A 14,494-nucleotide genomic window follows, 5' to 3' on the forward strand; every position below is an offset into this window, starting at 1 on the left:
AATCAGAAGCAAAATGTGTGCAAAGCATGTCTCCCACTATAATTAACCACAGCCAACGTGCACAAACTGGTTGACCACAGCTGCTCCCTATCCCTTGCTGGGTTTGCAGAGTGCAACTTACATGCGGCTACATTGAAAAGCAGTGGCACATTAACTAGGATTAGAAGTTAGCCTCATGCTACCTTTACAAGATTAGACACATGCATCCTGGACCATTTCAGCCCATGCCACTGAGTGTGCCAGGGAGGAATCTGACTGGATTCGAATGTCTCTGTTTCACTCTCTCTCTATTCTCTCTCTCTCTCTTCGAGTTGTGCTCAAAACATTGGGCTTTTTCTTGCTCCTTCCTGATGCGCTCATAAATGTCTTACTGTGTGAATGTGTGAGCTGCTGTGATTGTCTCTCCCTCTCTCTCGCTCTCTCTCTCTCTCTCTCTCTCTCTCTCTCTCTCTCTCTCTCTCTCTCTCTCTCTCTCTCTCTCTCTCTCTCTCTCTCTCTCTCTCTCTCTGTGAAAGAGATATGGCCTTCAAAAACCAGACTAGTAGACTTGAATGTTTAGTGAGAGAGAGGGACAGAGAGCGAGTGAGCAAGAAAACAAGCTAGAGAGAGAGAGAGAAAGAGAGTGAGAGATATGAGATTAAAAAATTATGCTAACGCAAAGGTTTGGGACTTCTCTGTAATACTGGCATAGTGAATATTTTAAAAGGTAATGAAAACCATTCAATAGTCTATTCCATAGACTGGACAAGGCGACAAGCGTTCCATCATCACAACCTAGCTTCAAGTCCACATCGCAAACTTTTGACCAGTGATCACACTACTACGGAGATAAAGACAGCTGGCCATCGTGTTGTTCATTATCGCCTACAACAATGAAGACCGTCGAAGACGAAAACATTTACTCAAATCTAGCGGAATTTGTGCTTTCTGATCTCGGCCTTATATACAGATACAAAGCACCAAGAACCCCCAACACTGAGGCAGGATGCAGAGGAACTCTTCAGCAGGGAGTGGGTCTCAATCTGGTATCGCACAGTATAAAATGTAGGACATGCATTTTAAACATGTCAGTGCAAGAAAACCATTATCAGTCGGGCTCCGTTTTAATCATTTTATTATCTCAGTCATGTGTTTTTACTTCTTCCTTTGGTTTCTTCCTTCCTTTCCTTGCTAACCTCTTCTGTCTCTGTGGCTCTCGTTCTCCTGCTTTCTCTCTATCTCTCTCCATCTCTCTCTCTCTGAGATGTCACCTAGTTAGTTTCTTCTGAGCCGGAGGTGTTCCTTCGCCCTCTTGTTTCCATCCGTCTGCTCTTATTTTTCTAATTCTGCTCTTTCTGGGATGTAGCCAGTCACCCCATATGTCTTTTTGTGTTTGTGTGTGTGTGTGTGTGTGTGTGTGTGTGTGTGTGTGTGTGTGTGTGTGTGTGTGTGTGTGTGTGTGTGTGTGTGTGTGTGTGCGTGTGTGTGTGTGCGAGTGTGTGTGTGTGTGTGTGTGTGTGTGTGTGTGTGTGTGTGTGTGTGTGTGTGTGTGTGTGTGTGTGTGTGTGTGTGTGTGTGTGTGTTTGTGTGTGTCACTGCGTTCGTGTGTGTGAGAAAACTTCAAGTCACATGCTGACTGAAATCGCAAACAGTCCAAAAAATGTTTGGCCACTAACAGTTGGACAACCCTTCCACTTGAACATTGAACAACAACACATACTTAAAGTATTATAAATGTGCTGTAGAAAGATGTGTATTCCCTGTAGGAAGGGGCTTTAATATATGGACTTAGGTTCCACGGATGGTGTTGTATTCGTGCCAATATCTAGCGTCAGCCTCATCAAGGTGAAACATGACCATTTGCTAAAGTGATGGGGCGCCGTTTTGGATCATTTCCTTGGGTACCTTTTGAAAGGCGCTTTCAAATGTCTAAAGATTGCACTCACATGTCCACCACATGTGCAGACATCATATATTATACAGCGTCCAAAGAGGTGCCTGGGCACAGTGGATACAGTTGTTACAGCCCTGGAGGTTGTTCCTCTCGAGGGAAGCATCACAGACCGGTGTGTATCTGTACATCAGGGATACACAGGATGTGACCCTTGTTTAGTCGTGAGTAAACAGGAAAGGGCGTGACCTGGGAGGCGCACGCAGAGCTGCAGGACTATCAGATCTGGCTTTGTTGCAGGGTTCTGAAGCAGAGATGAGACCCCGACACTATCTTATTTGATGGAAAAATGTCTTGTTTGACATCTGTTTCTTTTGAAAATGTCGTTTTCCCCTAATTAATCAATCCTGAATAGCAAATCTGTAGTAATGTAATAAAGGATTAAGGAGCTTGATAAAGGATATCTTGATAAAGTAAAGAGGAAATACCAGATAAACAGCAATCTAGACGGTTGTTAGTTTAATGATGACGAGGATGATTATAGTGGCTCTTTTGAAAGCCCAGAAAATATTTTAATTAGTGCTGTCAAGCGATTAAAATATTAAATTAAAATTAAAAATTAAAAAAAATGTATGGTATATATCCCTTGATTTCTTTGTCCCATAAATTGTTCTCATTTTAATGCTCTTAATCGGCTTGCCTTGTGCAAATGTTTTTTTATTGATAACAACACTGGCATATTAGTACTGATCAAAACAGGACGATACAAAAAAAAAAAAGCCTATAGTGCAATTAAACGATGAACATACAAACATACTGCCTTGAACATAGCAGTCAGGCTACTGCTTCTTTGTTTTGAGCGAAAGGAATATATACATTTTTTTTAATAAATAAATTGTGCTCATCGTGCGATAAAAAAATTAACGCCGTTAAAATTGGTTTGCGTTAACGCCGTTATTAACACGTTTAACTGACAGCACTAATTTGAATGGATTGCAAATTGCATTGCCATTTTAATTTTGCTACATATATGCTTCCATATTGCTCATTAAAATGCTGAATCAACATAGCGTTCTATATCATTTTATTTGTGAGGAAATTTTTCACAGATGTGCAATTTCTGATGCATTAGTTCACATTTGGGTTTACGAATGCACACATTTTGGCTATGTTCTCAGATTATGAAACACGGGTGTGCAAATGTGTTTTGCACCAACTGCGCTACAATGATTGTAGCAAAAGTCTCAATTGCATGACTCTTTGAAGTTATGATGCACAGGATAGGATTTGTGCATCTGTAACCCTGCGTTCACACCAAAAGATGCATTTGCTGCCCGAACGCGTTGTCGCCGAAGTTTTGCGGCGCAGCAAATCAAGTTTTGCTGCGCAGCAAAGGTTTTGCGGCGCAGCGAAGGTTTTGCTGCGCCGCAGTTTTGCAGCGCGGGAAGTTTCGCGGCACGGCAAGTTTTGCCCGCGGTGCTTCAGAATTCATTCACAACCATGGCCGACATTACGAGCATTGCATGTCTTTACCTGTTGTGGAAGAGGGAGAGACGTCGGAATGCCCCTCGTTTATGGGTTCATGAGACCATTCGGAGCCTGGAAGGCTGGTGCTGCCTGCCACCCAACTGGGTTTTGTTTGGGGTTGTTATTCTAGCCCTTTAGCATACTCATAGTTGAGTTTAACTGTAAACACAACTACACTACAAAATGCTGATTTGTGGTTTTTTTCGAGTTACTAAATAAATGTAACGGTAGTGAACTCTAGGTCTCTCCAAGGGAGTAACACTGATTGGCTGTTACGGCATGTCACTCAGTGGCAACGCCTCAGTGGCAACGCTGTTGAACGCTGATTGGCTGTCATCACGCGTTTGCTGCCGAAAAGTTGAAATATTTCAACTCGAGCAGCATTTGACGCGTCGCAAAATACGTGAACGCGCCCGCCGCCTGTGCCCGGCAGCGGGCACGGGCATGCTGCGCTGCAAATCAGATTTTGCCGCGCCGCAAATCAAATTTTGCTGCCGATTTTCTCGGCAGCAAGTGCTGCGGCAGCAAAGCAGCAATGCGTCTCTACATTCACTTTGAATGGGATCGTGCTGCGCGGCAACTTTTTGCATCTTTTGGTGTGAACGCAGGACTTGTGAACTCGTAGACCCTATTTAGTGTTTACAATGGTATAAAAAATATTTACGACTTCAAATTTACTGTTACACATTTGTGACTTTAGTGTACGCATACAAAATCCGCAGTTACAGGTGCTAAAGACTTTTGCTACAATAATACCTTCATAGTTCTTGGTCGGAGCTGTGAAGTTGCGTAGTGCTGGGACTGGTCAGACCCAGTCAGAGTTGAGATCCATTACGGTTTGCTTCCCAGTTTCTCTGGCAGGCCTGTGCCCTGGTAGTCTCCCCTGATTAATGGGGAATAATAAGGAGGAGAAAAATGTCATTACGTTGAAAGGTTTAGCTTCACGGTCCAAAAGTAAGAGAAAAATTAACTGATTGAGTTCTGAAAGAGTAAAAGTAGATGGATATGGATGAGAGGAGAAGAGAAGGGAGGAGAGGAGCCAAGAGAATAGGAAGAACAGGACTTGAGGGGAAAGAAGGAGAAGAGAGAGGAGAGGAGGTTAGGAGGAAGGTGAGGAGGTGGAAAGGATGGTTGGCTGTAAAAAAAAACACTTGCACATGTGGCTAGCACATGTGCTAGCCATTATTCATGTTACAGCCACTTTCATGCACACCTTTAGTGACACACCAGCAAGATGAAGGTTGTTTAACATATTGATCATACAGGTGCTTTATGTGAATTACATCACATTGCAGGGTTAAATTAAGAGGCTAGATAATTACAGCACATTCCTCTCTCCCTCCTTTCCCTCCTCTCCCATCCCCTTGCCTTCTATTCCATAACACTGTTGTTTTTCTCTTTGCTGATTTCAAACCTTGGTTTTAAGGGAGCTTTAATCTTCGGAGAAGGGCAGTATCGTGGTGGGCGGGTGGGTCTGAGTATGGACAGGTTTAGTCACTATTGTCATCTAGGAACTCTATCAGTCATGATATTCAATGTCACAAAACATGGTCTTTTCTGACACCAGCAAGGCATTTCAGAATATGGCTTCTGATGTTCTCCAGGGCTTTCTGTTCTGTTTCTAATTCAGTCATGCAGCATACTTTTGACTTTGTCTTTGGCCCGGAAAGGTACGCAATCACCATTCCTCCCCGCTGAAGAACTGTCCCATGACATCATTATACTGGCTAATGGTTCTAGTGGAGTGTTCAGTGTTGAGAGTGGTCAACCCTGGCACCTGGCACGCAACCCTTCCAATGTAAACCAGAGCTGATAGTGTGGCAACCCAGTTCCATCTGCCCCGCCTCCTCAAATGAACACAAGTCTCTGATGCTCAAACACTGCCAGCAAAGGCACGTTTATTAAATCCGACAACAGAAAGTGGGGTTTCTCCCGATCAATGAAAACTAGAACTGCAAGCAGTTATGCAGGGGTTCAAGAAATGTGCATTTCGCCGGCACAACGCGAAGCATGTATTCAAAACGCTACCGTGAACCTGTGGATATAAAGGTTTTGACTGTGGGAGGTTCGGTGAAAGAGTCCGGGCTCCGTGAGCCACTGGGGACGCCGCGGTCCTTCCTCATGCGCTGTCCCGGTATCCCGATGCGGACGTCCGTCCGTTGAGTCCGTCGGTCGTCTCCCGACCGTCTCCTAAGGCAAAAGTCCGTCCGGTAAGGTATCTCGGTCCGCTCCCAGCTCCTGCATGGGTCACATACCCCTCCCCCTAGATCACGTCTCCGCTTCTCTTATATAGCCCTCACCAAGGTCTGATTGGCCTGGTACACAGGGGTCTCCCGTTGGCGTTGAGTGGGACCGCGCTAATGTGGCCCTTGGTGCCCTCTGAGGGAAAAGGGTGGTAAACTGCTTGTATTACCTGCCCTCTGGGCTTCCAGGGCCGCCGTGTCGGGGCCGGGTTGCCACAATAGATAACCCCTCCCCCCAACCAAAAAAACACACACACACACACACACACACACACACACACACACACACACACACACACACAGGGCCGACGGACTGCGGGGGAAAGTGAGGCAGTCCTGGGGGGGCCCATGGCAAAAAAATTTTTTTTAAATATTTTATCTGAATTATCCACCAGCCCATAGTGTTAGGAGTCGCACACGGCCATGTCTCCTCCCCCCCCCCCCCCCCCCGTCAACAATTGTTCTCTACCCCCCCGTCAACAATTCAGCGCAGGGGGCTAGTAGGGGGAATTCGGGGGGGGGGGGGGGGGGGCCCATCAGTACCTCTTGTATACAGGGCCCAGGATTTGGTGCAACGGCCCTGCACACACACACACACACACACACACACACACACACACACACACACACACACACACACACACACACACACACACACACACACACACACACACACACACACACACACACAAACACACGGTTGTTACACTGTCCACCCCTTACTGACCTCTGTGCTGTATGACGATATGACTGCTGGCTGGCAGAACCAATTCCGAGTATCCATCAACAATATAACCTATAGAGGAAATGCTGATGGTCGCCATATGTTATATATGGATAGACGTGAGCCAACACAACTTATATAACTATATGAAGGTCAGTGCATGTTGTATGAATATGATCTGACCTCAAACTCTCACAATCTTCAAAATATAAAGGGGCGGAAACAAAGTTTGTTTCCTACGTTGGAACGACCATGTAGGGGTTCAATAAAGGTGAATGCTTACCTATGGGCCAAACGGCTGCACTATAGCTCATGTGAGGTGCTGGATCAATTGGACATGCATGTGGGGGTCAATGTGTCTAGCAGGGCCTTGGTCAGACCACAGCTCAATAGCATTGTGCCATGTGACACACAATTACACATACACACACATCACTAGTCACAATGTCATCATGTGACATGTCTGTTTAAAAATCTCATAACAGCAAAGCAACACAGAGAAGGTAGTCCACAAGGTTGGTTGCATGGACCAATTGAACTAGTGATGGTGTCGCTGGATGACTCCTCCCACCAGAGTGTGTTCCACCACACAGTCCATGGAGACGCTGCAACAGGATAGGCTGAGCTTCCTGTCAGGCATGGAGACACAGCACATCAGGGCAGCGGAGGGGTCTAGTGTATTGAGTTGTTGTCTATCAATAACACCAAGGTTAGGGGCTGGGAAGAGGGGGAGACATGGAGAACTATTTAAGAGCGAGAGGGGAGAGGGAGCACAAAAGGAAAGGGGGAAGGATGAATAAAAATATGAAAGCATATCATCATGACACAACCATGGACAATGTTTCCTGTCCCCATGTAGTCTCGTGTCACATTAATCTTAATCACTTTCTCAGGATTTAAGGAGATTACTACTTGATTACTACTTAATGACATACCATGGTTTACCATTAGAATGCATTACATCAAAAAGGGTAACTTCACTTCAGCCCTGCAGCGACAGTGTGGATCTTCTTGTCTGGTTGTCTGTGTGTGTGTGTGTGTGTGTGTGTGTGTGTGTGTGTGTGTGTGTGTGTGTGTGTGTGTGTGTGTGTGTGTGTGTGTGTGCGTGCGTGCGTGCGTGCGTGCGTGTGTGTGTGTGTGTCTGTGTGGACCTGCCTGCATGCGTCCCTCAGGTTAAGGGTGTGTGTAAGGGCAGGTTAGACTGTTGGGCGCGGCCATAACGCTGAATGACATGATACGACACTGAAAAGATCACACACACACACACAAGCACACACACACACACACACACAAACACACGCACACATCAGAGTGTTGAAAGGAGACAGCGTGTGAGTTTGAGTGTGTGGTGAAACAGAGCAAGCTAACGGTGTGTGATTGAGAAGAAAAGAGACTTACGGATATGAAGGAAGGAAATCAGTGTGTGTTAATGTGTTCAAGTGAAAGACAAGGCAGGTGTGTCTGAAAAGATAAGCGGGAGAGAGGGGGGAGAGAGCAAGAGCGAGAGAGAGAGAGAGAGAGAGAGAGAGAGAGAGAGAGAGAGAGAGAGAGAGAGAGAGAGAGAGAGAAGGGAAACAAGGGAGCTATGGCGAGACCCGCGAGTTGCAATGTAAGTGTTTTTTCATTTTAACAGCGTGTCCTGTGAGGGTGGCCATTTCTGTGAGGTCGGTCAGGTTGTCCACAGCGTCTGCTTTACCATGTCAGCGAGGTCTGAATGTTACTCTGCCTCAAACATTCTGCAATATTCTTTTTTATTTGTAATGTTCATGTTTACAATGTTGTTCAGCTGTCTTATGTTTATTTTAGGTATACATTTCCGGTATCTATTCTGCTTTCTAGTTCTCAATGGTTAAATAACATTTTTGTGATTATTACATTACTTTTACATCTGATATTCAGACAAACACAAACTCAATATATTCAGGGGATCTAGGATCAAAAAAATAAATAATACAAATCGTTCAAGAAAAGTTCCACCTGTTTTACTGCGATGAGTTTGAAGTTGGTGTATGTATGTGTTTTCTCAAAATCTTCTTCTCTGTGCGTGCATGTGTGTGTGCATGTGTGTTTGTATGTATGTGTGGGTCCAGTTCTCAAGGGACCAGTTCATCATGGACGGTGGTCCTCCGGAGAAGCTTCGCAGGGAGCTTGAGGAAGAGCTAAAGACGAACAGTGAGGAGCCCAGGAGTCATGCCTGGTACCACGGGTCCATCCCCAGACAGGTAGCGTCATCACAGACCCATGGACAAACACCTGGCCTTTGCCTGTTAGCTCACAGCTGTCTGATTGGTTCTAATGCTGGAGAATGCACCCAATAGCAAGATTAGGCTTGTTCACTTTAACCTCTACCTGCGTATTAGCACAGTTTGATTAGTCTTCTGATAACCAAGTGTGTATATATATTATAGCTATTATTATTTGGATTTGGATTTAAATTATTTTATTTGACTTGCCCTCTTATGCTGCTTTAAAATCAGAATTTTAAAGCAGCAATAAGTGTGGTTATATCTCATATCGCTCCTCTGTTAGTCACAGCACGATGACCGTTTGTTGTAGTTTGCTTAAGCTTAGCTTTGGCTTTGTGCTTCAAATTTTAAACATGGGTTCACATTGGTTCAATTGGTTCACATTACCATGCTGAACCAAATGTCATGCAGAGTGTTAATGGAACAGCCTCAAAAAGTCAGATTCAGTTTAATCAAAACCTCATAATGCTTTATTTACACATAAACACACACACACACACACACACACACACACACACACACACACACACACACACACACACACACACACAAGCACACACTCACATGCACCTCTGTGACGTAATCATAGTGTCCCTCCCATTAGCACACTGGCTAGTAACAGGTAAAACAAGATCTGACATACACACACACACTCAGACACACTCACATACTATAGATGGAATGTGTGTGTGTGTGTGTGTGTGTGTGTGTGTGTGTGTGTGTGTGTGTGTGTGTGTGTGTGTGTGTGTGTGTGTGTGTGTGTGTGTGTGTGTGTGTTTGACCTGAAAGCCAAATGCTATCAGGCTGTACCCAGAGATGTAATCCGTTTGAATACTATATTTTCTCTGACCAAACATAAAAGAAGCAATTTTAATTGAAGTAGTTTATACTCTCCAAACACTGGTTTAACTACATGGTGACATTTTCATTTATTTTCCTATTGCTGCAGAAGCATAAAAAGGGAACGATAAACCAACTGACATGTTTACCTCCCTCATGTTGTCGATCACAGAAAACCAGTTAGCCTATAAATAAACTAAATGTTGTTGACCTCACGACCACTTGCTTTAAATTTCCATCAGTTTGACATTTAGCCCATGATATATTAATGATGATCTGATTAGTTTTGTTAACTGACTAGTAATACACATGAAAAAAAAAAAAAAAAGAATTGGCATAGCTGGTTGTTGTGCATATGCTTACCATCTAAGCACCAATCACTCTTCCTTAAATGTACAACATTATTTATATGGACAATATATTTCTGTTATTACTTATTTATCCCGCAACAAGAGAAAGAGCTGTGCTTTAGGACACCATTGTTTTATTTAAATGCAATGTTATCAGTGTAAACAATGCTGTGTGTGCACAAGTGCGTGCGTGCGTGTGTGTGCGTGTGTGTATGTGCGTGGGCAGGCTTCATCTTTATTTACATGTACCTTCCCATTGTCAGGTGGCAGAGAACCTAGTCCAGCGCGATGGAGATTTCCTGGTCCGTGATTCGCTATCCAGTCCAGGCTGCTACGTTCTGACCAGCCAGTGGCGTAATACCGCTCAGCACTTTAAAATCAATAAAAAGGTAACGTTTTGGACCATATATGCGGTACTTTGTAGTCAACGTATTGTTTCAATGTCAATCTTTGTTTTGTTTGAGGTCTTTCAATATAATAAGCAAGAAGCCATTAGCTGCGTTAGCTGCTAACACCAGCCATACCCCCTTGTGTTGCAGGTGGTCATGTTGAACGAGGCCTACTCTAGAGTGCAATACAGTGTTGAGAGGGAGGGCTTTGACAGCGTGCCCGCCCTCATACGATACTATGTGGGCAACAGGAAGCCCGTCTCCCAGGTAGGTGCCATGATACTAAAGATTAGCATAGTAAGACTCCTAGAAAAAAATTAACATATTAATACTTGAAACACAAAGTACCATCATTCTATTGGCCTATAATTGAGAATCAAGGGAGAGTCATGAGACCAGCCGGTTCAGCTACGTTTAGGCTCAGTAGAACACCTTTTAGAGAACACAACTTGCTTGGTTCAGCGTTTCAACTTGACAATATAATGTTTGTCATGGAGAAATTCTTAATTCAGTCATTATGTCTTTCATCGCACATTTATATGCAGGTGGTGGGAGCCATTGTTTTCCAACCAATCAACAGAGGGCTGCCACTGCGCTGCCTGGAAGAGAAGTACGGATTGGCCACCAACCCACAGGAGGCGAGGCTCACCCTGCCTGAGAAGCGGAGTCAGAAGCGCTTAAGCCTCAACATCACCAATGGGCAAGCGCAAGACCACGTGCATGGCGTGCACGACAACTCACACAAACAGTGCAATGGCATGGGTCGAGGGAACCAGCTCAGGTCAGTGTACACACCCACACACATACACACAGACAACACACACACACAGACACACACTGTCCTTTTATTGCTGGCTGCAACACAACACAGCAATAAAAGCTCAGCGCACACAAGCAGAAAGGCAGACATAAACAAACACACACAGATGCACACACATTCTAAAACACACACTGCAGGCCAAGATATACTCCCTTTGCTACTCTTTTAATTTATCTGAGTGCTACAATTCTACTTAGATTTTATCATCAAGACAGTTGGAGTCATTTTCCGTAGTTCATTGCTTATTTAACATTGTGGTAGAAAATAATGAAGGTTTAAAAGGATATTTGCCAAATATTAGGATATATTAGTGGAGAGGAATGTACCAGCGGGGGGGGGGGGGGGGGGGGGGGCGCAGGCGCAACCCTGTTCCATTGTTATTCAACACAACTCAGAGAGTTCAGAGTTGACCGGCAAACACTCACATAAGACATCCCTCTGTATTCAATGACATCAGTCTATGTCTCAGTTCACTTAAATACAAGTATAATAAGGTTATCTTAAATTATGAATTATACAAGAATATAAGGTAAATATATTTACAATGGAGCCAAATATTACACTTGATATTACCTGGCTTTCCTTGGTAAACAAATACTTGCATTCTGAGGGACATTTACATGTGTTCCTCATTAGGTATAAGTGGCCCCTCAGACAGCTGGCTCACGCCACGGTAAGAGGAAACGCCCTCCCATGGTTTCTCGTCTGGATCTAAAATGTAAATTCTGTCGGCTCCAAATTAGTGTTAAGTTAACTGATCCATACCCTGGTTAAAATCAGACACTATCAGCTTTAGGATTATGACTGTATATGCCACAGACAAATAAAGTGGCATTGTTAACTATTAGATCTGCATATTTTGCTGTTTAAATTAATATGGCTTTCACAGGGCTCATCTCTTAAACCCATGTGGTAAGTCATGGTGATTTAAGATCAGGTTAGATAACAAGGCGATGAATGGATTTTTAATGGAAGACCTCACTTCATATAACTAATGTATACTATGTAACTTCATGTTACTAATGTTTAATATGTAAACCTTTTGTACGTAGGCCTAATGCTTGTATTACTATATGAAATGTATCTTGGATATCGTGGGTGTGAACGTCCGTTGGCCAGTAGTTTAGAGCATTGTGATTGGCCAAGGACATCTTAGGGGAGGTCACACAACTAGGATATAAAGCGGAGCTCCGAGATTGTTCGAAATTTCTTTGCAAACCAACTCAGGTAATGTTGTGACTCTCTGTGGTGACAATAAAGCCTTGATCATTCAAACCTAGTCCTTCTCGACCTCTTGTAATTTGTTAAAGTATTAAACCGTGGGTATTTTCCACGACACAATACGCAGCCACTTGTTTCTCCACGGAGACAAACTGAGACTTGTGTTACTTTACTACACAACATAATGTGCAGTGTTTATCTCTCGCTTTCTAAAGTGGCAGCAATAAAGAAAGATGTGATCTCCATATTCTCTCACTGTCTTAAACTCACACACACACACACACACACACACACACACACACACACACACACACACACACACACACACACACAAAAGTCACACTGAAAGGGGAAGCATTTTTCAGGGGTTTGGAGGAAGAGGGGGGAAGAAAGGGGTTAAAAAAGGTCATAGAAGGAGAAGGAGAATGAAGGAGAATGAAGGAGAACGCTGTAGGTTACTTTCTCTCGTTATGCTCCCAACTTGCTGGCCTCAATATTGAACAAGAGACAAAGGGGGTTTCTTCTTGGTTGTCCCTTTCAAAGGTTTCCTCTTTTCCCCACTGGGTTCGGCTGTTGGACCTTTTTCATTTGAAATGCCCTTTACGTGTGTGCTTTTTTAGCCTTTTAAGCATTGGTTTAAAGACTATTGAAATAACCATGAATTGAAAACTCACTCGACATTATTCCTAATCCCCTAGTATGAATGATACCATTACCATTTACTAATTTCGCTTGGTTTGTACTGTGATTTTACTCAGGTTGAAGGACAGGTGTGGCAGCCAACCAGCAAGCCTCAACCAGGTTCAGGAGCGCCGAGGCCCCCTCAAAACGCACCAATCAGAAAGCTTCCTGCCACTAGGTAGATACTAGTCATCTCTCACCCAACTGCATGATACCCATATGTTGTGTTTGTATGTCTTTACTTGGTTTGTTCCCTTGCAGGTTATAAAACTTTTCTTTCAGGTCCAAATATGTATACAATCAACCCTTCATAAACTTAAACTTAAATGCTTTAAAGAAAATCCACACAAAAACATCTCAAACCCTATCTTGCATTTTTTGTGTCACAAAAAAGAAATGCCAGGTTGAAATTATATGCATTAACAGCTTAAAATGTATTCTGCTATTCTAGCAATATAATTAAGCAACTGTCATGATTATACATTTTATTATAAATGCAACCCCTCCCCGACCGAAATGCACAAGCCGCTAATGGTCAAAGAATTGACAGCACGGCTGTCGGCTATTTCAAGTTTCATGTTCACGTGTAACACGACTCACACAATCACAGTATTTGAAGGTGTAGCCATGGTTTCAACATTGGGGGGGACAAATGCCTGGGGGCGGGGTCCGCCCCCCCCCCCGAGGAAAAGATTTTGAACATGCATTAATCTGGTGCACTAATTTTGAAGACCTTTTTAGGGATGGATGTTTAAAACACTTTAATACTGGATGTGACCAAGCAGTCAGGGAGTGTGGAAGACTTGAAATTAGGGAAAGGATGACACACATATACTTCAGAGCTCTGTTTTCCTTTACTTTTTAAATTAAATATAACATTTTGTGCTCCTCAATATTTCAACCAATCCAGGCCTTTTTTTTTCCACATTACATTCATTGATGTTTTGTCTTTTTTACAAAACACACACAAACAAACACCTGCACCACCACAACAAGGACACAAAATCCAGCCAGTTCTTACTTCCATTACATTTTTTATTGCATAACCATCACATTTGCCAATGCTGAGTAAAACCCACCCAGGTGCATCTATCTCATGGACCTAAATAGAAGTCACCCCAAAACTTTTGTTACCCCTCAGAAAATATAGATTTTCTGATATTTTCATCCACTTGTTTAATAAGTACATAGATGAGTTTCACGAGAGAGCGCACTGAGCTAATCTCATGGTGAAACCATAAGCCGTATTGAATGATGCACTGTTAAAGAATTAGACATGTCAAGGACATAACCGAAATGTTTTCTGATTACGGTAGTTATGGATTAATCTATGAATACATACATTAGACAATGTTTTGTAACCTTGAATGAAACTTGACTTAATAATTATTATATTGCTATATTAGCAACTGCAACGCTGCTGTGTAGAGTTGTGTGTCAACTGAAGGAGGCGAGAAAAAAAAAGAGATGAAGATGATGAAGACAGCGATTTTAGTATCGATAATGTTGCACATAAGTATCTAATCCGATATTATTTTTTTTAATTTTGATCGATTAGTATCTCAGTATAATCTTTTTTGACA

General features: G+C 43.2%; 1 protein-coding gene across 3 annotated transcripts in view; it reads left to right on the forward strand.

The window, feature by feature from the left end:
• Window positions 1-14,494, forward strand: part of bcar3 (BCAR3 adaptor protein, NSP family member) — a 59,661-nt gene that overhangs the window by 30,262 nt on the left and 14,905 nt on the right. For 2 of the 3 annotated variants that reach the window (XM_030372895.1, XM_030372897.1), the window contains 5 exons: window positions 8,455-8,586; window positions 10,064-10,189; window positions 10,340-10,456; window positions 10,735-10,970; window positions 12,989-13,089. In XM_030372895.1, the coding sequence (XP_030228755.1) occupies window positions 8,455-8,586; window positions 10,064-10,189; window positions 10,340-10,456; window positions 10,735-10,970; window positions 12,989-13,089 (712 nt within the window). Of the gene's footprint in view, window positions 1-7,457; window positions 7,974-8,454; window positions 8,587-10,063; window positions 10,190-10,339; window positions 10,457-10,734; window positions 10,971-12,988; window positions 13,090-14,494 lie in introns of those variants that run through there. The other variant, XM_030372896.1, reaches the window with a different exon arrangement.

This window comes from Gadus morhua, chromosome 12 (genome assembly GCF_902167405.1).
Source record: "Gadus morhua chromosome 12, gadMor3.0, whole genome shotgun sequence".
In the NCBI taxonomy this organism is placed as follows: Eukaryota; Metazoa; Chordata; class Actinopteri; order Gadiformes; family Gadidae; genus Gadus; species Gadus morhua.